We start from the raw sequence: 23,830 nt of genomic DNA on the forward strand, positions 1-23,830 counted from the left end.
GCACAATTCAGGTGTGTTGCAGCAGGCAAACCTCTACAACCTGCAGGACAGCAGCCATAGAGGCCCAGATTCGGTAACTGAGACAGTTCCATCTGATCTTCAAGCTGTCGCTGCTCCTGATAAGTAAAGGTGTAAAAGTACACAAACATATTGTTGGGACCATTTTACTTCAAGGTTTGCCTCATCTGAACACATGAACGTGTTTTATGAAACCTGTTTGTCATGGCTGGAGTGTCTGTCCATCTGTCCAGGAGTGGAGCTGTAATGCCACTGCTGACCACTAGGTGTCAGCAGAGTCAAGTCGGTCTGACTTGAACCCAGAGAACAAGACACTCCTGAATTTCAAATATTTTATGTAAATATTTAATTAGAATATTAGAGTAGAAATAACTTAGTTATTTCTACTCACATCCTGTTTTCCTGGGACTCTGCGGTGCGAACACAGGAACAAGTGTCGTACATAACCACAGAAATGATTTTCTGACACACAAAACATTGGAGACTTTCATTGTTGTTGCATATTTATTCCATCCAGCCAGCTTTCAGAACAAGCCTGAACAAATCCAGCTCCTCTTCAAAGCAGAAGCTGCAGCATAAAAACACAAACGACATCAGAGCTCACATCCCAGATCTGGTTTGCTGTGAGATCTTCACTAACGTGTTCCTCTGCACAAGCAACTGCACACGGAGAGGAGCGAGGATTCATTCAGTCCTTCCAACAACCCCCAACGCTGTGCATCATAAAAAAATAATCATACAAGACTATCAGACGGACGGGTGGGGGGCAGTTTTTCCAAATCCTAACGGACCCACCGTGAGCTGGGATTAAAACTACGTTGTTTTGGGGTCTCCTTTTAGTTATTTGGAAAAAAAACCTCACCAGAAAAATCATGATTTTCAGGTACAAATTTAGTCACATGGAGCTGCAACTCAACAAGCATCTACCACAAAGGCCAAGTCGTGTAAAACCCTGGTTAATAACTAAATCGTCAAAGGACATAAATGGACAAAAAAACAAAAAGACGCTTGATTCCCCGCTTCTTATAAGCTCTTATTAAACTTGGAGGAAGTGGTTCTTTACAGTAAAAAAATAGAAGAAAGAAAAGAAGATTCAGACTTTTTACGTCTATATTTGGTCTAACTTCTCACTCAGAAACTCCTCCACGCTGTCGGTGTTCCACTTGAGGATGCTGAGCTCCTCAGCGATGTTCCCGTTGTCGTCCAACAGCTTTAGGACAGGATCGGAGCCTCTGACGTACTGCAGAGTCAGCAGAGGGGAACAAAAACCACGGTTATTAGCAACACGGGTTGACTCGATGAGACATTTATTCGTTCATCACCTGAATAACTTTATTGATAATCTTTGTAAGCAACAGAGTGGCTTCAGGAAAACTAGGAGCACCACAGATTGATTGATTTTCGTGGATAAATTCATGATGCAACATGGAAAACATGCAATAGTAGTGGATTTATAGAAAGCATCAGCTGGTCATAGATCGCTACATCAGTTCAGTCTGGTATCATTTAAGTACGTCATCGGGCCATCAGACCATGGGGCGCTTGTACGCCATCGGGCCATCAGACCATCGGGGCATCAGGCCATCAGGCGGTCGTGGGCCATCGGGCCATCAGACCATCGGGCCATCAGGCCATAGGGCGCTTGTACGTCATCAGACCATCAGACCATGGGGCGGTTGTACGCCATCGGGCCATCAGGCCATCAGGCCATCAGACCATTGGGGCATCAGGCCATCGGGCGGTCGTAGGCCATCGGGCGGTCGTAGGCCATCGGGCGGTCGTAGGCCATCGGACGGTCGAAAGCCATCGGACGGTCGTAGGCCATCGGACGGTCGTAGGCCATCGGGCCATCAGACCATCAGGCCATAGGGTGCTTGTACGCCATCAGACCATCAGGCCTACACACCATTGGGGCATCAGGCCATCGGGCGGTCATAGGCCATCGGGCGGTCATAGGCCATCGGGCGGTCATAGGCCATCGGGCGTCATAGGCCATCGGGCGTCATAGGCCATCGGGGCATCAGGCCATCGGTCGCTCGTAGGCCATCAGGCGGTCATAGGCCATCGGACGGTCGTAGGCCATCGGGCCATCAGACCATCGGGGCATCAGGCCATCGGGCGGTCGTAGGCCATCAGGTGGTCGTGGACCATCAGGCGGTCGTAGGCCATCGGGCCATCAGGCCATAGGGTGCTTGTACGCTATCAGACCATCAGGCCCACAGACCATTGGGGCATCAGGCTATCGGTCGTTCGTAGGCCATCAGGCGGTCGTAGGCCATCAGGCGGTCGTAGGCCATCGGGGCATCAGGCCATCGGTCGCTCGTGGGCCATCAGGCGGTCGTGGGCCATCAGGCGGTCGTGGGCCATCAGGCGGTCGTGGGCCATCAGGCGGTCGTGGGCCATCAGGCCATCAGACCATCAGGCCATAGGGCGCTTGTACACCATCAGACCATCAGGCCATCAGACCATGGGGCATCAGGCCATCGGGCGGTTGTAGGCCATCGGGCGGTCGTAGGCCATAGGGTGCTTGTACGCCATCAGACCATGGGGCCACCAGGCGCTCGGTCAGCGGATGTGTTGGTTGTTGAATTTTCTGGTCAGGAGTGTTTAAAAAAATAAAAATAAAAGCAAGTGTTTTTCTACATTGTAGTTAATTAAAGTTATCCAGTTGGAGTTATTTGAGGTCACACAGCATAAAAAACAGTTCAGGTTAAGATGAACCTTTGGAGAGTACATAGACCGGATTAAACTGGTTACAGTGGGACACTGCCAACCTCTAAGACAAACAAAATACCAGAAGTCATAACTGTGTTTATCCTCAGAGTGAGATGGTCTGTCTGTACTTTCAATGTTACATTTATGTGTGTGTGTGTGTGTGTGTGTGTGTTAGCAAGAAGGAAGGAGGTGGTGTGTATTGCTCAGGATAAGAAGAGGAACTCAAGGCTCTTCAGCCCGGGTCTGCTTCCTGCTGTAATCTGTACATGTGTAAATAAATATCTTTCTATATGCGAGAGTCTCTTTTGATCTGTGCTTCGGTACCGTGCGTGAACACGACGGGGATCGTCTCCTCCAGGTCTGCATTAGGTGTGGGCTGATACTAATAAACACCTTCTGATTGGAGGAATTATACAATTCTTCTGCAGTATTAAAATGAAAAACACACGCAGGCATGAGGGCGGTGGCGAATGAACGTATGAAAGAGACATCCACATTTCTGTATGTAGGGAAGCCATCAGGGAAAGCTTTTATTCAAGAGACTCAGGAGGAAATGCACCTGCAGTGGGATGGGGTGTGTATGTGTATTTGTGTGTGTACATATGTGTGTGTGGGGGGCGAACAGTCTCAATGAGAAAGATCCACTCATTTTATTAAAAATCTTTTGTCATCTACAAGCCTGAAAGAGTGAGGAGGAAAAAATCTAAACTTCTGTAATGATGATGGTTAAAATGGTTTAATTTCCTGGTAAAATATACTTCTACTTTAAATTATGTGTGGTTTCCTTTTTGTTTGTAAAAAGTGTCTGTGTTTATGTAAGCCAACACCCTTCTGGTTCATCTAGTTTTTAATGTTTTCTTTGTTCCACTGGAGAAATCATTAAACTGAAGCATTTTCACATCATTTCTCACTCAGTCTGGCATTACTCATCATTAGTACCTTGATCTGAAGACCCTTGAACATCTTCGGCTTGTCGCTCCTGACAAAAGCTGGAGAGGATGGAAACACACGTGTTAGATGTCAGATCAACGGTTTAACCTTTTCCCTTTAGAGCCAAAGCCTGTAAAAGCTCCGGACAATGCAGCTAAACAGCTGAAGGGACGGCTGGAACCACATGGCACAGGTGGAGCTCCGAACAAACTGGCAGACGTTTCACACCAGCAGCTGCAACAACACCTCCTGCAGGACGCAGAGTCAAGAAAACACTCATCTGCAGTTTCATTCCAACCACATCCCCACGGAGACCATTACAGTTATCACAATCATAATCATTTAAACTGGTTATTGGTAAAAGATAAGACTATTGTACTCACTACTCACTTTCATCAAGCAGCAAAAACACGAATGATACTTTACAAAGGTCTTCAGTTTAGTATAAATACATATGGGTACTAGGCTTGCAGCTGGAAATAATTTTATATTACCTAAAAATAAAACTAATGCTTAGAAAAAGAGGATTTTACAGAGGAATGTATGCATTTACCAAATCATTTACCAACAGTAAATGGTATTATTGAGTTGAAGAAAACATTACGACATTATCTGTTTAATAATGGAATTGTTAAATTTGTACAAGTCTATGTATGTACATGCATGTGTGTGTCTATGTATGTACATATGTATGTATTTATGTATGGATATGCTTTTGTATGTATACAGGTCCATAAGACTCCATAAGAGTTGGAACGCTGCGTTAAGTGTAAATAAAATCCGACTGCAGCTACCTCAACTCATTTTATTCCCAACAGAATGAAGTTAAATGTTAAAACAGACAATTTTACACGTTCGTGGAAAATACGAGCTCATTTTGAGCCTGACGGCAGCAACGCATCTGCAAAACAGAGCAGGAGCATTTGAAGACTGGAAAAGTTACTGGCACCAGTACAAACAAACTGGAGAAGCACGTAACAACTGATTGGGTTAACTGGTAACAGGTCAGAAACATGACTGGCATAAAACGAGCGTTTCAGGGAGGCAGGGTCTCTCAGATGCAACGATGGACAAAAGTTCACCGATCGGAGTGAAACAAGTTGAAGATTGTGGAACAAATTCATTCGAAATATTCCTCCCAGTAAAACTGGGAGGACTTTTAAAGATCCCACCATCTACAGTGGATAAAATCATTTTAAAAAATTCAGAGAACCAGGAGGAATCTCTGTGTGCTGGGGACTAGGCTGAAGGTAAACACAGGATACTGGTGGTCATGGGATCTTCATGCAGCACTGCATTAAAACCAGACATGATTCTCTACTGGAAACCAGTACATGGACTCAGGAAGACTCCAGAAACCACACAGTTCAGGCTGAAATCCCCACATGCAGGTTAAAGCTCCATCATATGTGAAGAGGATCCAGAAACACGCCGTCTTCTCTGGACCAAAGCTCATTTAAAATGTTCTGAGTGGAAACCTGGATGAAGATGTGGAATAGTTTGTGGACAGCATGGACGGCGTGTCCTGCAGACTAAAGAGGAGAGGGAGCATCCAGCTTGTTATCAGCCTGCATCTCTGATGGGATGGGGTTGCATTAGTGCCGATGGCGTGGGCAGCTTCCACATCTGGGAAGCTCCATCAATGCTGAAAAGTTGTCATGGTATGTTTCATCTTGTGTTCTAGGTTCCTGTTTTATTTTCTAGTGTTGTGTCTTTTGCTTTGCTGTTCATCAGTTCACCTGGCTTCATTTAGTTCATTCCCTTCACCTGTGTCTCGTTTTGTTTGTATTTACACCCCCTGGTTTCTGTTCCCCATTGCTGGTTCATTGGGTTAGGTTCAGGTGTTTTTGTCACACCTCCTGCGTTTTCTCGTCCTCAGTTTTTTCTTTTTTGGGAAATAAATATCCTGACTCTGCATCTGGCTCCCATCTCTGCTTTTGGGTCCTCACCTCCACCTCCCATTTGTGACAAAAAGAAACATCTGCTCCCATCCAGACAACGTCTCTTCCAGGGAAGACCTTGCAGGTTTCACCATGCTGGACCACATCCTGCATCATCACAGCAGCATGGTGGAACAGGAGAACTGGTCTGCTGCAGTCCAGTTTCACCAGTACAAAACATCTGGAGCATCATGATGGTCCAGCACTGTAGAGCAGCTGGAATCCTGCATCAGGACCAGAACGGGACAACATTCCTCTCCTGAAACTGTGCAGTTTTAGGAAAAGGAATACGCTTGCTTCTTCAATGAAAGGAGAGGGGATGCCACACGATGCTAAACATCCAGATGTTCCAGCTGTTTCATGGCTTCAGATGAATGCTGCAAAACAAAGTCTGACTGCTTGATTTCACTCACCTTGAACTTGAGGGAACCTCCCGAGTTTTCATCCACACACCTCCAGGATGGCTCCAGCAAAGAGCTGCGTGCACAGATAAACACTGTTAAGTAGCGCACAAGTTCATTTTCTTCCCAAACACACACACACACACTGACTGAACAGACTGGGGCCGCCTTGGCGGTGAGATGTTTGGCCTGGAGGAGTAATTGGATTCAAGCAGGCCGATTCATAAAAGTGTCCTGGTGGCTCCTGCGGGGTCATTAAACCGTGAGGCTGTGCATGTGGAGCAGGACTGATGGATGGCGGTTTGTGCAGGGCTCGCTTGTAATCAAACCTCCAGAAGCAACACACAATACGTTAAAAGGAAACTGGAGTGCTGCAGCAGTATTTCAAGATGATGCTGTGCCGGCTGCCTGCGCGGATTAGAAGGCTGCAAGGTCGGCATGGCGACTGGAAACAGCAAATGAAGCCGCTGGTGCAGAGCTTCCTGTCGTCCCGTCTGTCTGCAAACAATGCAGCACAGCCGACATGACATCATTTCATTTCAGCACACAGCGGAGCGGACGTGACTCTTGGATTTAGATGAGGGAGAGTTCATACGCAGTACGAGGTACATGCATCCTGAAAACAGATAAACACACAAACTAAACACCAGTGTATCACAACCACTGGAGTTAAACTGTGTAACAACTTAAGTGGTGATATGAAGTTATGTCCTACTCTTATCACATTTAAAAATATCCTAAAAAAACCATATAATACAAGCATACAGGACAGAATTACTTTGATTTATGTATAATTTATGTATGTGGATGTCTGTCTGTATATGTTTCATGTGTGCATATTTATACATGTATGTATATACATCTATGTACATGTAAATGTGACTGTACATAATTATATGTATGAGAAATTTAATTAATTTGTGGAAATTATCACAAACTTTTCTATCTTTAAAGTGAACAATTTAAGACATATGGCATGCTGTGCTATGATAATGATTTTTTTCTTTTCATTAAGTATCGTTAAGAAAATCAAATAACCATTTATTAGTGTGTTATGTTTCTTTTTTTAAAAAAGGGGGCAGATATTACAAGAAATGTTCTTTTCCCTGCTCTTTTTCGAGCACGGTGCTCTGTTTGTTTTGTTTTTGGACTGTAAAGTCTTGTTTTAGATTTTGTATGACCATGTAAGAAATAAAATATAAATAAATCTGTTGGAAATGGGAACTAAATGGTAGACCGCAGCACTCTGAGCTGCTCTTAAACATAAAGTCTGAAAACCAACAACAATTTCTAAAGAAAAAAAAAAGCCTCAAACACGAAACTTTTCTAAAAATAAAAGACTGAACTCTTCGTTATGTGGAAATACTCTGTGTGGAGAAATGTAAATATCTCAGACATTTTATTACTGATGATCTGACAGATGATGCGGACATCTACAGACGGCGTCTCCTGATGTATGCACAGGCCAACGTGCACATCTGGAGGTTTAGTGCACGTACAGATGAGGTGAAAAGGTCATTGTTTAAGGCTTACTGCACACCTTCATACACTCCATGTTTCTGGTCTACTTACAGAAAAGCAAGCGTGCGCTAACAGAATGTGTCTTTCTACTCAGACTTTAACTGAAGAAGCTGAGATGGGAGGATGCAGGTCTGCTGTAACGCCATCACAGCGTCCCAGTCCCAGTAAGTACGTCCCAGTAAGGTGCTACATGCTCCCAGTCTCAGTTGTGGAGGCACTGGTACAGTTGTCGCTTGTAGGGTGTGTTTACATTTGTTACGACCTGCTCTTAGTTTTTATTGTTTGTGTTGTCTTGTACCTCGAGTCTGTAAATAAATAGCAGGTGGGGTGGGTGGAATCACACCGTCTGTTGCTCCTAAATCTTCTTTATGTCCCCGTGTCCAGATGTTTTTGTTTCTTATTCATCCAGATGTGCTTCTGTCTGAGCAGGACTGCACAACAAACCAACCACTGGCACAACACAGTTTTTCAAGTCACAAAAAGCTGGTTCTCCTCTTACTGGGAGGATCTCCATGGCAACTTGAATCTGAGATGCAGCAGGGCTGCAGCACACAAGGCCAACATGCTAAAAAGAGCCTCTATTCATCTGAACCTTCCTGTTGTAGAGACGGAGACGAGCATGAGACTAAAGATGTTTTTCAGAAGCTGATTAAACATTTGAAAATTATCAAACCCATCAATTCCTCCTAATGATCCATTTTAACAACTTACTGATAACAACGATAATAAAAAAACCACATAGATCAATCTAAAATCCAACAACTGTTGGGATAAACCTGCTTCCTGGTTTAGATCATCCTTATCAGTCAAGTTAAGACAAAAGATGTGAATAAATTACAGCTTTCTGGGATATTTAACAGAACAAAGTGGCTCCTGATCGAACCCAAACGAGGGCAAATCCAGACCCACAACTTTACAACCTGCGTTGTTTCACATCTTGACATAATGGTTGGTTAGGACTGGTTAAGTCGTTCACATCTTGACATAATGGTTGGTTAGGACTGGTTAAGTCGTTCACATCTTGACATAATGGTTGGTTAGGACTGGTTAAGTCATTCACATCTTAACATAATGGCTGGTTAGGACTGGTTAAGTCGTTCACATCTTGACATAATGGCTGGTTAGGACTGGTTAAGTCGTTCACATCTTGACATAATGGCTGGTTAGGACTGGTTAAGTCGTTCACATCTTAACATAATGGCTGGTTAGGACTGGTTAAGTCGTTCACATCTTAACATAATGGCTGGTTAGGACTGGTTAAGTCGTTCACATCTTAAAATAATGGTTGGTTAGGACTGGTTAAGTCGTTCACATCTTGACATAATGGCTGGTTAGGACTGGTTAAGTCGTTCACATCTTAAAATAATGGCTGGTTAGGACTGGTTAAGTCGTTCACATCTTGACATAATGGTTGGTTAGGACTGGTTAAGTCATTCACATCTTAACATAATGGTTGGTTAGGACTGGTTAAGTCGTTCACATCTTAACATAATGGCTGGTTAGGACTGGTTAAGTCGTTCACATCTTAAAATAATGGCTGGTTAGGACTGGTTAAGTCGTTCACATCTTGACATAATGGTTGGTTAGGACTGGTTAAGTCGTTCACATCTTGACATAATGGTTGGTTAGGACTGGTTAAGTCGGACAACCCAACTGCTTCATGTGAAATCTTAGGTCAAGTGAAGCTTTAAGAAAATGTAGAATTAACTAGACCTTAATCATTTTGATCAATAACTTCCAAACTGGTGGAAGTTATTAATAACTCATAGCATCAGAAAAATGTTCACAAGCAGCTACAACAGGAAAGATTTTCATGCAACACAGCCAGTAAAGAACTATCAGAGGAGGACGCCAACGCTGCTGCGGTATCAGCGCCGCCTGATCAGCTGTTTAACACAAACATCCCATCAGCCAATCAGATGGCAGCAACTCAACACATTAAGTTATGTAGACAAGGTCAAGATGAGCTACTTAGGTCCCAACTGAGCATTAGAACAAGGAGGAAATAGGATTTAATCGACTTTAAAGGTGCACTTTGTAACTTTTTAACCCTAAAAGTCTGCATTCCGGACTTGTTCCATGGCACAGTGACATCTAGCATGTACACCTCTGGAGTCGCTGCTGCCGAGCGGCGTTCTGAGGCCAAGAAACCGACACTATAGGACGTTTTCCATCCAGGACGCTGCGGGGCGTTGCAAGAGTTTCGCTCTACATGCTGTGAAACAGATAAAACCACACTGGATGTTCGGAACGTTGAATTCTGATCATGGATGTGCAGCAACTCCGTGATGCTTCATGTCAACATGGTAGTCTGGCGAGCCGGACTCTCCCGCTGTGCCAGCTGAGAGTCTGGGCACTCTCTCGCATCAACGGATTTCTAGGGCGGGACAAACAAGCAGCGGAGTAAACCAATCAGAAAAAGGGCGGCCGTGACGTCAGTAAAGCGGCAGCCTACAATGTCCGGAAGTGTTGAGCAGAGCAAACGCAACAGGAGAAAATAAAGAAGTCAGTGAGTGTGTTTAAAGCTGGGGTAGGTAACGTTGGGTTGGGTTTTACATTTAGTCATGCTCTGAGGTCTCATTGTTATGTTTAGTAACGTGAGGTAGTGAAAGATAAAACAATAACGACCATGTGTATATACATATATACATAAAAAGAGCAATGACACACAATATGTACTAATTGAAATACACCATGGAGCTACTTGTAGTGTGCGGACCTACTTTTCTGTTTGTCACTATTTGCCTTTGGATCCGGCACTTTGCTTTACTTTTACAAGGATGTACGTGATATAAACTTTCTTCTACTTAAAGCTGGGCTGGGTAATGTTGGGGAACTGGCGAGATGTGAAAGTGGTGCCCTGTCTTGACTCCTCCCCCTCTGGTTCTGCCCCTTGCGTGATCCAAGGTTTTTTATTCGCAGCTTTTTCCACCAACGATTTTCTCTTTCTCGGCTGTTTAGCAGGAGGAGGCAAATAAACCGAGCCGGGTCGGAAAATCCTTCCTGCATTTTCTCAGCCATGTTTTCCTTCCGAGTTTCTTCTTCACTACTTTGTATTTTCATCCTAACACGCTGTTTATATGCAGGGTGTGGCTATCAGGTATGCGCTGCTGGAGGGGGAGGAGGGGAGCCGGGAGAAGAAGCTTACGACATATAAGAAATGAACAACTCCATTTGGGTCTGAACGTTTGGATTGGTCAGAGTTTTTACAGATTTACAGTAAACTGAGGGGTCTAACTATATTTCTTATTGTTCATGATTACAGAATGTATAGACTACTATCAGGATGAGGAACCACTTCACCCAGAGTAAAATAAATGTCCAAGCATTAAATATAATTCAGAACTTAACAAATTATGACAAATTTTCCTGTTTTTTGTCAAACATAAATAACGTAATATAGACTTATTCAGTCGTCCTCACAGTGAGAGACTGATCTGTCTTCGATGAAGGACTGAGGTCCTTCATTCCAGTCGCAATTAAACTGTTTAATATTAATCTTTAATTTAATCTATTTATCTTTTTTAAAGAAACTGCTGGAACACCCTGAATTTCCCCCCATGGGGGGAATAAAGGGGATGAATAAAGTATCTATCTGTCCTTCATTCAGAAACTAATAGCTTTTATGTCAAAATAAAGGACAACAGTGGAAATGTGACCTACTTTTATTTTGAAAAACATGGAAAAGCCGGAGCTTTATGAGCAAAGTGTTTTCAGTGGTGAAAAGCAGCTTCCACAGTCTGCCGTCATTAGTTTTACGCCAAACAGGCCTGAGAGACTGGGAAGGGTTCAGCCAGACATAATGCGTTATGAGACCCAGGGGAGCGACGCTGCAGCGTGCAGAGCACCTGCACACAAGAGCACCTCTGAAAACGAGCAACTCAAACGCCCTCCGCGCTCTCTGAATCTTCCTAATCAACGAGACCGTGCAATAAACCATTTCTCGGAGGGTTTAATGATGCAGCACTTATGTCAATGGGGAGACTGAAAGGAATTCTTAAGGGAGATAATTGTTGCTGTCTGAGGAGAAAATGTGCTTAGTGACACCGTGGTTTCTGCTGGTCGCCTCCGATAGCAGCTGCAGGCTGTCGGTTCTTCAACTAAATGACATTTTAGTTAAACTGTGAGGAGGAAGGGGGGTAATCTTGGCTCAGATAGAAATATCATCAATAGGTGTAATGATGTGTGCAACACTTCTAAAGAAAAGGTACTGTTGCTAGGATACCACACACAAGAGGGGATTTAGTTAATCAAAGACAAAGAAGAATCACGTTGTTTTTTTTGTCGGCACTTTAGCCAGAGTTTGTCCATCAGAGCACAGCAGGTTCTGGTTCGATTGAGCTGTGATCGCTGCAGAAATGATGCTGCTGTTGATGGTTAGAGAAACTCAGAGACAAGAGGTGAGGGGAGCGCAGATCGGATGCACAGCTGCACACAATGTCAACAAGCCAAGTCACGGGAGGGCTGAGACCGAGCTGTTTATAGCAGCCGTGTAAACGCAGAGGTATGCGACCCCGTCAAGACGTGTGACACGTTCTGACAGAGAGCTCCTCCAAGTGCCAAGACTCTCTGCCTGCTTGAAGGACAAGACACAACGTGCAGCCGGGACCTCGTGATTTAATACTGTGCATCACAGCATGACCGAAAATCCATTTTCCAGCATGCACGTTCAATAACCTGGCTGGCTACCATCTGCTTTGATCCTAACAAGCCGTTAACGCCCCATTTTCCCCTCCTTACCTTGCGTGCCTCCAGCTGGGCCTCCTGCTGGCAGCACTGCCGGCAGCTCGGCTGCAGCTTCAGCAGGCTGAACTCCCCGAGCAGGTCGCAGGAGCTGCACAGAAGGTTGCTGGAGAAGCCCAGCTCCCTGCAGGCCTCAGATGACAGGTCGGCCCCATACGCCGACAGCTGAGGAAGAAGACAGGGCTTTCAGAAAGCACTTACTATCCACAAGGCAGGAGAATGACCTGAATTTTACAACACGGATTCACTAACAGACTTCAAATCCAGACTCAAAACTCATCTGTTAGACAAGCCTACTCACTTCACTGTCTGTTTAAATGTCTGTTGTTTTAATTTGTTTTAATGCAATTTTTATCATGTGTAAAGGCAACCTTGAGTGTCTAGAAAGGCGCCAAACAAATAAAATGTATTATTATTATTATTATTATTATTATTATTTTGGGAAGTGGGCTACAAAAAAAACCAAACCTAAACTTGGAAGTTGGTAACAGTTCATCAGGATGGATAATTTGTCGTCTTTTGAATCCAGTTCTTTGTACAAAAGATACTTCAGTTCTTTCTCCTCTTAGGATCCCAGTATGGAATGGAAGTAGGACCATGCCCCAGTCCAAACCTCAACCTGGACTGTAACTGGGGCATGGTCATACTTCCATTCCTTCCCAACAGCAGGTCCAGTCAGGCCCGCGGGAATATTTTGGTAAAATGTGAAAATGACACACATTTACTGCAATTTTATATTATAATAAAAGTAACAGCAGTTGTTCATTTGTCCACATGAAGTTGCACTTTTATGTGATTAGTGGACACACCTTGGACTAACACGACCCTTTGGTAACATTATATATACACTATTCACAAAAAGTTAGGGATATTCAGCTTTTGGGTGAAATTTCACAACAAGCCTAAAATGCATTCAAACCTGTACAGGTGAACTTAATGTGATCTTCTCTAAGCTTTTAAATGCACATGTCCAACTGTTAAATGTTTCAATAAATTTTGCACAAGTTGCTGTTCTCTAACAAGGAGCTTAACGGCAAAAATCACGGCAGGTGTGTGATCCTTGAATTGACCAATAAATGTCCTGGTTCAATTAGAGCTGGTGTTTAAACAGTTGTCCTCATCATGCTGTTCACATTTTGACATCATGAGACCAAGACGACACCTAACAATGGAACAACCGTCCCTTGCCACTGCGATGCTTCAAACAGGACGTTCTCAGACAGAAGTGGCCACTGAGCTTGGAGTGTCACAGAGTGTCATCAGCAGGTTGCAACAGAGATATGGAGAGACTGGAAGAGTCACAGAAAGGCCTAGAAGTGGACGTCCTTTGGCCACATCCCGTGCTGATGACCGCTACATTGTGAACACTGCGCTGAGAAACCGGATGATGAATGCCACTCAACTCCAGGCACGTTTAAGAGAGGTGAGAGGCACCCAAGTGTCACGTCAGACCATTGGAAACCGTTTCCATCAGCGTGGTCTGCGTGCTGGACGACCTGCACGGGTACCTGACCACACCACCAGGCACAGGCATCATCGTCTTGCATGGGCCAGGGAGCATTTACGCTGGACGAGGAACCAGTGGGCCTCAGTGCTGTTCTCTGATGAAAGTCGATTCACACTGAGCAGAAATGATGGCCGGCAACGATGTTGGATACGTCAGGGAGAGCGCTATGCATCAGCCACTGTTGTCACCAGGCCAGCTTTTGGTGGTGGCGGTGTTACAGTGTGGGCAGGGGTGTCCACTTGGTACAGAACTGCCCTACACTTTGTGAATGGTACAGTGACAAGCCCATACTACCTGAATAACATCATTAATCCAGTGATTGTGCCCCTACATGAACAGCACAGGCCTAATTTCATCTTCATGGACGACAATGCTCCTGCTCATCGAGGCCGCATCATCAGGGAACGGCTGTTGGAGACTGGTGTACCTCAAATGGAATGGCCTGCACTCTCTCCAGACCTGAATCCCATTGAAAACCTGTGGGATCAGCTGAGCCGTCGTGTAGAGGCTCGAGACCCTGCACCCCAGAACCTCAATGACCTGAGGGCTGCCCTTCAAGAAGAGTGGGATGCCATGCCTCAGCAGGCAATAAGTTGCCTTGTGAACAGCATGAGACGTCGTTGTCAAGCTGTAATTGATGCTCAAGGGCACATGACCAGATATTGAGACGTTCACATTTTTTGTTGTGGTGTAACTACCATTGTTGTTACCTTTTGTGTTGAATGAATTTTTTGAGATGAGGAAATCAGTAGTGCATCCTTCTACTTAAATGTCTTATATACATATATACTACTCACAAATATATAATATATATATATATATATATATATATATATATATATTATATAGGGTACCAATAACTTCGCCCATGTGTGTGTTTGATATATATATATATATATATATATATATATATATATATATATATATATATACACACTGTTGAGGCATGGTTAAAAAGCAATGTCTGACTTTCACTGGTTAAATCTAATAGAATTTTTATTTATTATTACTTTTGTCAGATTAAAGTTCTTTCTGGGACCATTGTGAGTTTTTCCTTCCTTGACTGAAGGGTACCAATAACTTCGCCCATGTGTGTGTTTGATATCTTTCTGACTTAATAGACTTCTGACTTCAGTTTGTGTTTGAAGGAGAGTCAGTTTAGTTTTACTTCTACACAGACGGGGAAATGTACCTGTATGTTGGCCTGTAAGGGTAAAAAACTTTGCCATGAGATTAATAGTCTCGATTATTGCGATTATTGTTGTCATTCTGAGACCATTTTCCACGAAAATATCAATAATGCCATAATATTGCAAGTCCATCCTTTCAAAGATCAAATACTTTAATTTCTAAAGAACATTTAGCTTGATGTGCAGACTAGTTTATGCTCATCCAGTCCCCAGTCTGCTAAAACAGATCAGGATTTCCCCTGGTGTTTTGGTAACATAATTATCTGAAACATGTGGTCTCGAAACACCATGTAACACATTTACATAGTCTATGGTAAGCTCATATAAGAGGACATGTTTGGACTTAACCAGAGGTGGAAAAGTTAAATTAAATATCTTTGATTGCCTTCAGTATGTCATTATAAAGTTGTGGATTTGCTGTTTGTCACATGTTTGTTCATCCAGGCAGATTGTTAATGTCTTGTTTTTCCAGCTGGGAAAACCGCAGCAGACTGTTGTGTTATAAATGCAGATGGAAGCTTGTTGTATTGCCGTGTTTAGTTAATATTGTCTTAAAACAAATGCGGCACTCGCTCGGAGTGAGCGCTAAGAAAAAAGAAAGACAAATGAAAATTGTTGCGTCCAGCAAACTTATTCCAAGTATTTTTTCTTGTCGTTTTCTTATAGTTGACTTATTGCGACAGGCCTGCTTGTATGCACATTTAAGTTATTGCTAGACCTTGACAAGATACTCTGATCATAATGTGAAAACTGGATTTTTCCACTTCTAGACACCTGGGATTTTGAAGATCTACTGTGAATGAGAAGTTTTCCTACACATGTAAATGTGTAAATATGGAATTAATAATATGAAACATTTAAATATAAAATGATCCAATAAATTTTCATTTATTAAGTTTAAAACAAGTATAAATTCATAAAACATTAAATGTGAACATTGAGCTGAAACTGCATTAGTTTTTCCTAAAGAAAATTAGTAAAAGCTTTCTAACAGATTAAATGTCAATATTGCCATTGTACTTCTTTGGACTAAAATAAAAGTGGTTGTAAGGTTGTTATTATTGTTAATATCAATCCAAATGTGCTGTGTGGCCACTGGAACTACAATTAGTTTAACAGCTCGGTTTAACGTGTTTAAGAAGTCTTGTGGCAAACTTAGATGTGACCTTGCAAACTGAATCCATGCTGCCATGTTTTCTTTTATTTTTCTCCAACAGAGCTGTACTCTTCCAGCATTTATCTCAATTTATCTTAATGTACTGACATGATTTTAATTCAACAAACAATGGCAAAACTTCTCTGAAAACTTATGGCTGACTTGCTGGTCATAAATCCTAACCCTATTTCCTGTAAATGTCTCAACAGTAACAGGGAACTGTCCTGCTGTAGATTTAGTGACTTTGTTCAGCTTCTTCCTAGGACATCAGGTACCCTGCAGGTCATGGAGACATTTTTATTCTATTCTATAGGCATATAGCAGACCCTTTTATCCAAAGCGACTTACATATGAGAGTGAGAACAACACAAGCACAAAATCAAACAATAGAGGACATTGTAGAAAGGTGCTAGTGGACTGTCCAGTTGGACTCAGGTCCTTCCATGAAGTGCTACAGGCTGTTTTTTTTTTTTTTTTTTCTTTTTAAAAAAAAATTGTTTACTCCCTTCCCACCCCATAATAAATTTTATGATCAGGTTTCACTTTCAGGGTTTCTTTTCATTTTATTACCCGACAAAATATCCTACGTTTGGAAGAGAAATCTTGTCCCATGATAAAAAATATCTGTAAATTTGATTATATGTATCATTTAATAATTTTATTCATATATATATATATATATATATATATATATATATATATAAATCCAAGTTTGTTTAACATTTTACCTAACTATTCAGATAAATAATAAAAACTTAAAAGCCTAATTTCCCATCACAGCTGCTTGTAGTAAAGCCACGTCATTTAGACGATCCGGGAACAGGATGCGGCTTCCGAAACTAAACACAACTCCGGAGACAACTGACAGTCCCGCCAACCCTCGGTGTTATTTATAAACACATATAACAGTGACACATTTAGACATTTTTAGCTTTAATAAACTCACCGTTTGCAGCAGCGAGAGGAGCCAGAAGAGATAAACCTCCCCCGACATTTTGCAGCCTGCTTTGTTAGCGATGCTACTACAAGGGTCTTTGTAGCGTACGAGTGGAAAGCCTTGTTTTTCCCTAAGCTTTGACTAGTACAATTAATCATTTATTTAATTATTATTTATTTTCATGAAACGTTATCATTTATAGATATATAAATGGTCAATGTAGAACTTTGTAAGGATCTAATACGTTTTAAATCAATTTAGTTTTTTTTTTTTATGCTGGCATAAACAAAGGCCACCTAAGATATTCTTCTTCGTCTGTATTGGAAGGTAGGACATAATACCATGCATGAAACAAACAACGCGACACCTGGTGGCCTGTCCAATCATAGACTTCACATACATAGACGCTGCGTCGTATCACGCTGCCTATGCGAGCTGACGTCTCATCGTGTCGCCATCTTGGATGGGTCTCCCATCATCCCATCCTTTTCACGTTTCCAACAATTCCTGAAAATTTCATGAAAATCCGTCCATAACCTTAGCTATCTTAAACACAAACAGACAAACAGATAAAGCCGGTAAAAACATAAGCTCTTTGGCGGAGGTAATTATGGTACCATGTAAAACTCTTTTTGTGAAGCATCAATATAATATTTTTCCATCAACACCTCATTGGAGTAAAATGTATAATTTGCATTTAGTACATTACTCATTGTGTTAACATTATTTATAAACCAAATATGTAGAAAGTGTTTTGTTTGTGTGTAATATATAAGCGTTGTTCCACAGAAAACAGTTTTGTGTGGAAACTACGTTGATTCTGCAGCAAAACTAGAAAGCGGAGACCCATCCAATATGGCGGCGACCCATCCAATATGGTGGCGACGTTGGCTCACTCTCCAGCGCTCATTTAGGCGTCTATGTATATAAAATGTCTATGTGTCCAAGCCAGTTCGTGAAAACGATCCAATCCGGATTGAATAGACAATGATAGTGGGCGAATAGAAAGCCAGTGCTGTGTGGTGGACTGGTGACACGTCCAATGGTCTGACTGGTGCTGCTGGTAGTCTGCGGCGAGCACACAACACGGGACAGCGGCACTGAGGGGGGTGACTCTGGAGACAGCAGCTGGTATCAACACTCCTACACCCCTGAGGGACAAAAACATTTAAGGCGTTTTACTACCTGGAACAAATAACCAAAGCATGAAGACATCGCGTTGGAGGTAAAGGAAGGATTTTAACAGTGGGAGATATCCAGACTCTCAGAGAGAGGGCCATGCACACACACTCAGCCGCTTTGTAACCACTGTGGTGTGTGTGTGTGTGTGTGTGTGTGTGTGTGTGTGTGTGTGTGTGTGTGTGTGTGTGTGTGTGTGTTCCAGCGTCTCCCCTTCCCAGCATGGACTGACCAAACCCCTCTCTGGATGATTTGATGGGGCTCCTCCGAGTCATGATGCCGCCCAAGTTGCAGCTTCTGGCGCTGCTGGCGTTCGCAGTGGCCATGTTCTTCCTGGAGAACCAGATCCAGAAGCTGGAAGAGTCCCGGGGAAAGCTCGGTAAGTTGCTCCCCTGACTCGCATCCCAACACGGCTCCACTGTCAGAGGAGACCTCCCCATGGTTCTCCTGGTAGCTGTGCATGTAGGACAGGCTTTAGACAATGGCTACGCATCAAATATTTACGGACCTGGGAGCTTCTGAACTTTGAATGACCGTGAAACGTAAAAGCTCAGCAATTCCAGAGATATTGTGTTTGAATTAATGTCTGCAGGTCAGCATCTCTTTCTGAAGAGGCTTTTGTCCTCATCTGTGACGGTGTGCATGTTTAATCCCTTCTGTAGCTCATAATTATTCTGACTGTAAAGTGGTCCCAGTTGTTTTCTGAGTATGAGACATGCTTGGTGACATCCTCAGAGCTGAAACCTGAACACATGAATGATGGTTGGCATGTTGGTTTAGAGATCAGATCATTCAGTTAAACAAGCATTGAGTCAGCTGCTTTGATGAGAAGCAGATGAGATTAACCGTCTGGATATCAGGATGGCTGTTCTTTATTCTGATCAGGCTAAAGTCCTCTGGGTCAGGTGTTTATTTACCACAACTCAGCTTTATTTAGAAAACAGTTCTTTTGTCTACAATTTTAAGTTACCTGCAGAAATACATTTGCAAACAGCAGTGAAATAGCAACACAAAGAGGCAGACGAAGAAGGGTTTGGGTATACAAAAGACCACTAATCACAAGTTTGATAAGGATGCTGTATATTATTTTTATGGGATGATTATTTGTTCTCAAATTCGACCAAAGAAAGTGGATAATCCAGAACCCAAAGTCAACCCGCAGACAAGTTCTTCTGTCATGTTTATATTTAGTCTTGTCAAGTCAAAGGTCTGAACATTATTTGACTGAAATACCTTATTTGCTTTGTTTATATACAACATTAATAGTAGGGGTGGGAAAATCGAATCGAAAAACCAAAAATTGGGATTTTTTTTTGCTTCACAATTTTTAAATGGATTTTTTTGTTAAAAAAATAAAAAAAATTTGTCTAACTAAATAAAAATAGTCCATTATAAAATTTTTGTCAATTCTATTGTTTTTACTGTTCTTTTAACTTGTATTCTTGGGCTTCATAGCAGCAGAACGATGACCTGGCTACTGTGTTGTTGTTTTTTTCCTCATTGAAATCAAGGAAAATGACGAGCAAACAAAAGTTTTATACATTTATTTGGTTTTTAATCTACAAAAATCAGCAATATCGAAGAATTGTGACCCATCCACAAAATCTAAATCGAATCGATTCGGGACAAAAGCATATCGTCACAGCCCTAATGAACATCTTCAGTAAAAAGCCTATTTTTCTGCGTCCTGTCTGAAATGACAAACCCTCTGAAGAAAGATGAGAGGAAGATGAGACAGAACCAAGATGTGCATTACTGCATTGGAGTAAGTTAATCTGGAACACTGTAGGGATGTAAACGTTATCTCATCCTGAATAAAAACCACTTCACTGTCAGTGAAGACGCCCAGTTCATCTCAGAACAAGTAAAGTCATATCTGATGAGGAACTGCAAAATCAGAAGCTAAACGAGTAAAGCTGAGCAGTTTGAGATATTTTTGACTTTGAGCCTGAGATAGTTTGTGATGGGAAGAGAGAGTACTTCACTATGAACCCTCCTTCATCTCCATGGCAACTAGCAGGATCTTCACGATTCACTTCAGAAAAGACACCTTAGCAGGGTTTTTGGAGCTGGAATCAAACTTTTATACTACAAAATTAAGACATGATTTCTGATTGTGGATTGTGACGAGACCATAGACTGCATATAGAGAGATGGGCGGAGCCTCTGTGATGTCACCCGTAGGTTTATGAAGAGCTGAATTGAAGCTCAGTGGGCAGTTCCTACCGTCGCCATGTTGGCAGCGTCATGCACGTCGTCTCGCCTGGAAAATACAAATATGGGCAAAGAGGTGGAGCTGAGATGGTGGCTGTGAGCGTCATGGTGGATGATTGACATCGAGCGAACTCCGAGCTTTCTGTAGCTAAGAGCTAACCGAGCTAACCCGGAGATAACAGGAGCTAACCAGCTAACGAAGGTAAGCGGGCTAAAGCTAAGTCACGTTGTTAACTGGCTAAAAACCGCGGTTGTTCTACGTTCTTCATACTTGAAGCCGGAGATCGGTACCTGTCAATCAAAAGGACACGCCCCTAAATATGCCGAACTTCAAGATTAAATTACTTTTAAATGGGCAAGTTAGAAAAAAATTCACTCCCCCTCAGTTGTCATGAAGGTAAACCTGACCTATTAAACCTAAAATGGATTTTTGTACCAGGCTGTAAACATATTTATTTCTGCTGTAAACATGTTTATTTCTGCTGTGAAGTTGGTCTTTTTAACATGGGAGTCTATGGGGATTTGCTCTGTTTTGCAGCCTCTAGTGGATGAAGGGGGAACTGCAGTTTTATGCACTTCCCCACAGGCTTCACTTTTTACCGCCGGAGGTTGCCGCTTGGACGAGACAGACGTCTCTGTAACCAACAGCGTCTCTGCGTTGACATGACGACTTGTCTGTGTGGAGAGATGATCAGAAGCTGTGAAGCAGGCAGAACTGTTCTCATGTTTTTGTGACATTTTCATAGATTTATTGGTCAGAATTTTTATCACTTAATTAATGTTTTATTTGTTTTATTAACTTGCATTTGGTTAAAGAGACGGTATTCAGGGAATGATGTATTTTGGGGAATGTAGGGGTGGATGTGTGTGTGTGTCGGGGGGGGTGTTTGCTCTCTGTCCTTGTGTGTGTATGAGTGTGTGGGAAGAGCTTGCGTCTTTATTCCTTTTAAATGTCTTATTGTCTACTGTTTGTTTTAATCTTTATGACTTGGTTTTATCTTGTAAAGCACTTTGTGTTGCCCGTGGCATGAAAAGTGCTCAAGAAATAAAGTTTGATTTGATTTGGTGTTTGAACTGCGTTTGGTTTGGATGAAGATCCCGGTAAAGCCTTTTAGCTGAGTTTCTCCCGTCATGTTGCTCCACAACATGTTAGCATTGCTGCAAAATACTGCAGATTCTCAAGCAAATGGCTTAAAAGGAAGAAACATGTCATGATTACTTAATTTCACAATTAAACATGGTATTACAAGCCACAATAATTCATCCTAAAGCTTCCCTGATATATTCACTGTGTTGGCCAGTGATGTCAGGGTGTACCCGCCTCTCCTCTGCTGGTTGCTGGTTGCTGCAAGCCTGAATTGGAGAAAGCAGTTTAGAAAATGAATGAATGAAACTTTTAAGGAGGGAAATTAATTAATGCAGAATAATTGCAATAATAATGGTAAAATTGTGACTATTTCTTGAACAGTAACGACATCCAGAGGTCTGTAACGGTGGCATTAATACGAGTAAACCAGTCCTGTTCTTCTTTCTCTGTTCATCAAAGAAATCTGAAAACGGAAGCAAAGTCTGTCTGTTGGGAGGGAATAAGTCGTCGTACTCTCCCTCTGCAACGCGCCTCTTCTTCAACTCACATGGTGTCAGGACATTTTTGATATTTACTCTCGGTTGTTTTGTGCTGGCTGCCTGCTCGGCTAGTTATGTCTGAGATGTGATGCCTGGTTCTGTCGTTGGGAGCCGTGGGAGCCTGATGTTTTGGGATGCCTGGTTCTGTCGTTGGGAGCCGTGGGAGCCTGATGTTTTGGGATGCCTGGTTCTGTCCCTGGGAGCCGTGGGAGCCTGATGTTTTGGGATGCCTGGTTCTGTCCCTGGGAGCCGTGGGAGCTTGATGTTTTGGGATGCCTGGTTCTGTCCCTGGGAGCCGTGGGAGCTTGATGTTTTGGGATGCCTGGTTCTGTCCCTGGGAGCCGTGGGAGCCTGATGTTTTGGGATGCCTGGTTCTGTCGTTGGGAGCCGTGGGAGCTTGATGTTTTGGGATGCCTGGTTCTGTCCCTGGGAGCCGTGGGAGCCTGATGTTTTGGGATGCCTGGTTCTGTCGTTGGGAGCCGTGGGAGCCTGATGTTTTGGGATGCCTGGTTCTGTCGTTGGGAGCCGTGGGAGCCTGATGTTTTGGGATGCCTGGTTCTGTCCCTGGGAGCCGTGGGAGCCTGATGTTTTGGGATGCCTGGTTCTGTCCCTGGGAGCCGTGGGAGCCTGATGTTTTGGGATGCCTGGTTCTGTCCCTGGGAGCCGTGGGAGCTTGATGTTTTGGGATGCCTGGTTCTGTCCCTGGGAGCCGTGGGAGCTTGATGTTTTGGGATGCCTGGTTCTGTCCCTGGGAGCCGTGGGAGCCTGATGTTTTGGGATGCCTGGTTCTGTCCCTGGGAGCCGTGGGAGCTTGATGTTTTGGGATGCCTGGTTCTGTCCCTGGGAGCCGTGGGAGCTTGATGTTTTGGGATGCCTGGTTCTGTCGTTGGGAGCCGTGGGAGCCTGATGTTTTGGGATGCCTGGTTCTGTCCCTGGGAGCCGTGGGAGCCTGATGTTTTGGGATGCCTGGTTCTGTCCCTGGGAGCCGTGGGAGCCTGATGTTTTGGGATGCCTGGTTCTGTCGTTGGGAGCCGTGGGAGCTTGATGTTTTGGGATGCCTGGTTCTGTCGTTGGGAGCCGTGGGAGCCTGATGTTTTGGGATGCCTGGTTCTGTCCCTGGGAGCCGTGGGAGCTTGATGTTTTGGGATGCCTGGTTCTGTCCCTGGGAGCCGTGGGAGCCTGATGTTTTGGGATGCCTGGTTCTGTCCCTGGGAGCCGTGGGAGCTTGATGTTTTGGGATGCCTGGTTCTGTCCCTGGGAGCCGTGGGAGCCTGATGTTTTGGGATGCCTGGTTCTGTCCCTGGGAGCCGTGGGAGCCTGATGTTTTGGGATGCCTGGTTCTGTCCCTGGGAGCCGTGGGAGCCTGATGTTTTGGGATGCCTGGTTCTGTCCCTGGGAGCCGTGGGAGCTTGATGTTTTGGGATGCCTGGTTCTGTCGTTGGGAGCCGTGGGAGCCTGATGTTTTGGGATGCCTGGTTCTGTCCCTGGGAGCCGTGGGAGCCTGATGTTTTGGGATGCCTGGTTCTGTCCCTGGGAGCCGTGGGAGCTTGATGTTTTGGGATGCCTGGTTCTGTCGTTGGGAGCCGTGGGAGCCTGATGTTTTGGGATGCCTGGTTCTGTCCCTGGGAGCCGTGGGAGCTTGATGTTTTGGGATGCCTGGTTCTGTCGTTGGGAGCCGTGGGAGCTTGATGTTTTGGGATGCCTGGTTCTGTCGTTGGGAGCCGTGGGAGCTTGATGTTTTGGGATGCCTGGT

At 43.6% G+C, this 23,830-nt stretch overlaps 2 protein-coding genes across 2 annotated transcripts in view; one reads left to right on the top strand and one right to left on the bottom strand.

Moving 5' to 3' along the window:
- Positions 1 to 509: 509 nt before the first annotated feature.
- Positions 510 to 17,153, bottom strand: selenof (selenoprotein F). Its single transcript, XM_079244083.1, has 5 exons — positions 17,068 to 17,153; positions 12,266 to 12,433; positions 6,017 to 6,080; positions 3,673 to 3,722; positions 510 to 1,258 (listed from the first exon to the last, which is right to left on the bottom strand). The coding sequence occupies exons 1-5, from the start codon at positions 17,113 to 17,115 to the stop codon at positions 1,127 to 1,129; spliced, it is 462 nt and encodes a 153-aa protein (XP_079100209.1). The 5' UTR covers positions 17,116 to 17,153; the 3' UTR covers positions 510 to 1,126.
- A 999-nt stretch (positions 17,154 to 18,152) lies between these two features.
- Positions 18,153 to 23,830, top strand: part of hs2st1a (heparan sulfate 2-O-sulfotransferase 1a) — a 56,208-nt gene continuing 50,530 nt past the window's right edge. Inside the window, exons 1-2 of the mRNA XM_079243663.1 lie at positions 18,153 to 18,283; positions 18,443 to 18,616. Of these exons, the coding sequence (XP_079099789.1) occupies positions 18,493 to 18,616 (124 nt within the window). The 5' untranslated portion in view covers positions 18,153 to 18,283; positions 18,443 to 18,492. The remainder of the gene's footprint in view (positions 18,284 to 18,442; positions 18,617 to 23,830) is intronic.

Source organism: Telmatherina bonti (genome assembly GCF_933228915.1).
Source record: "Telmatherina bonti genome assembly, chromosome: 7".
In the NCBI taxonomy this organism is placed as follows: Eukaryota; Metazoa; Chordata; class Actinopteri; order Atheriniformes; family Telmatherinidae; genus Telmatherina; species Telmatherina bonti.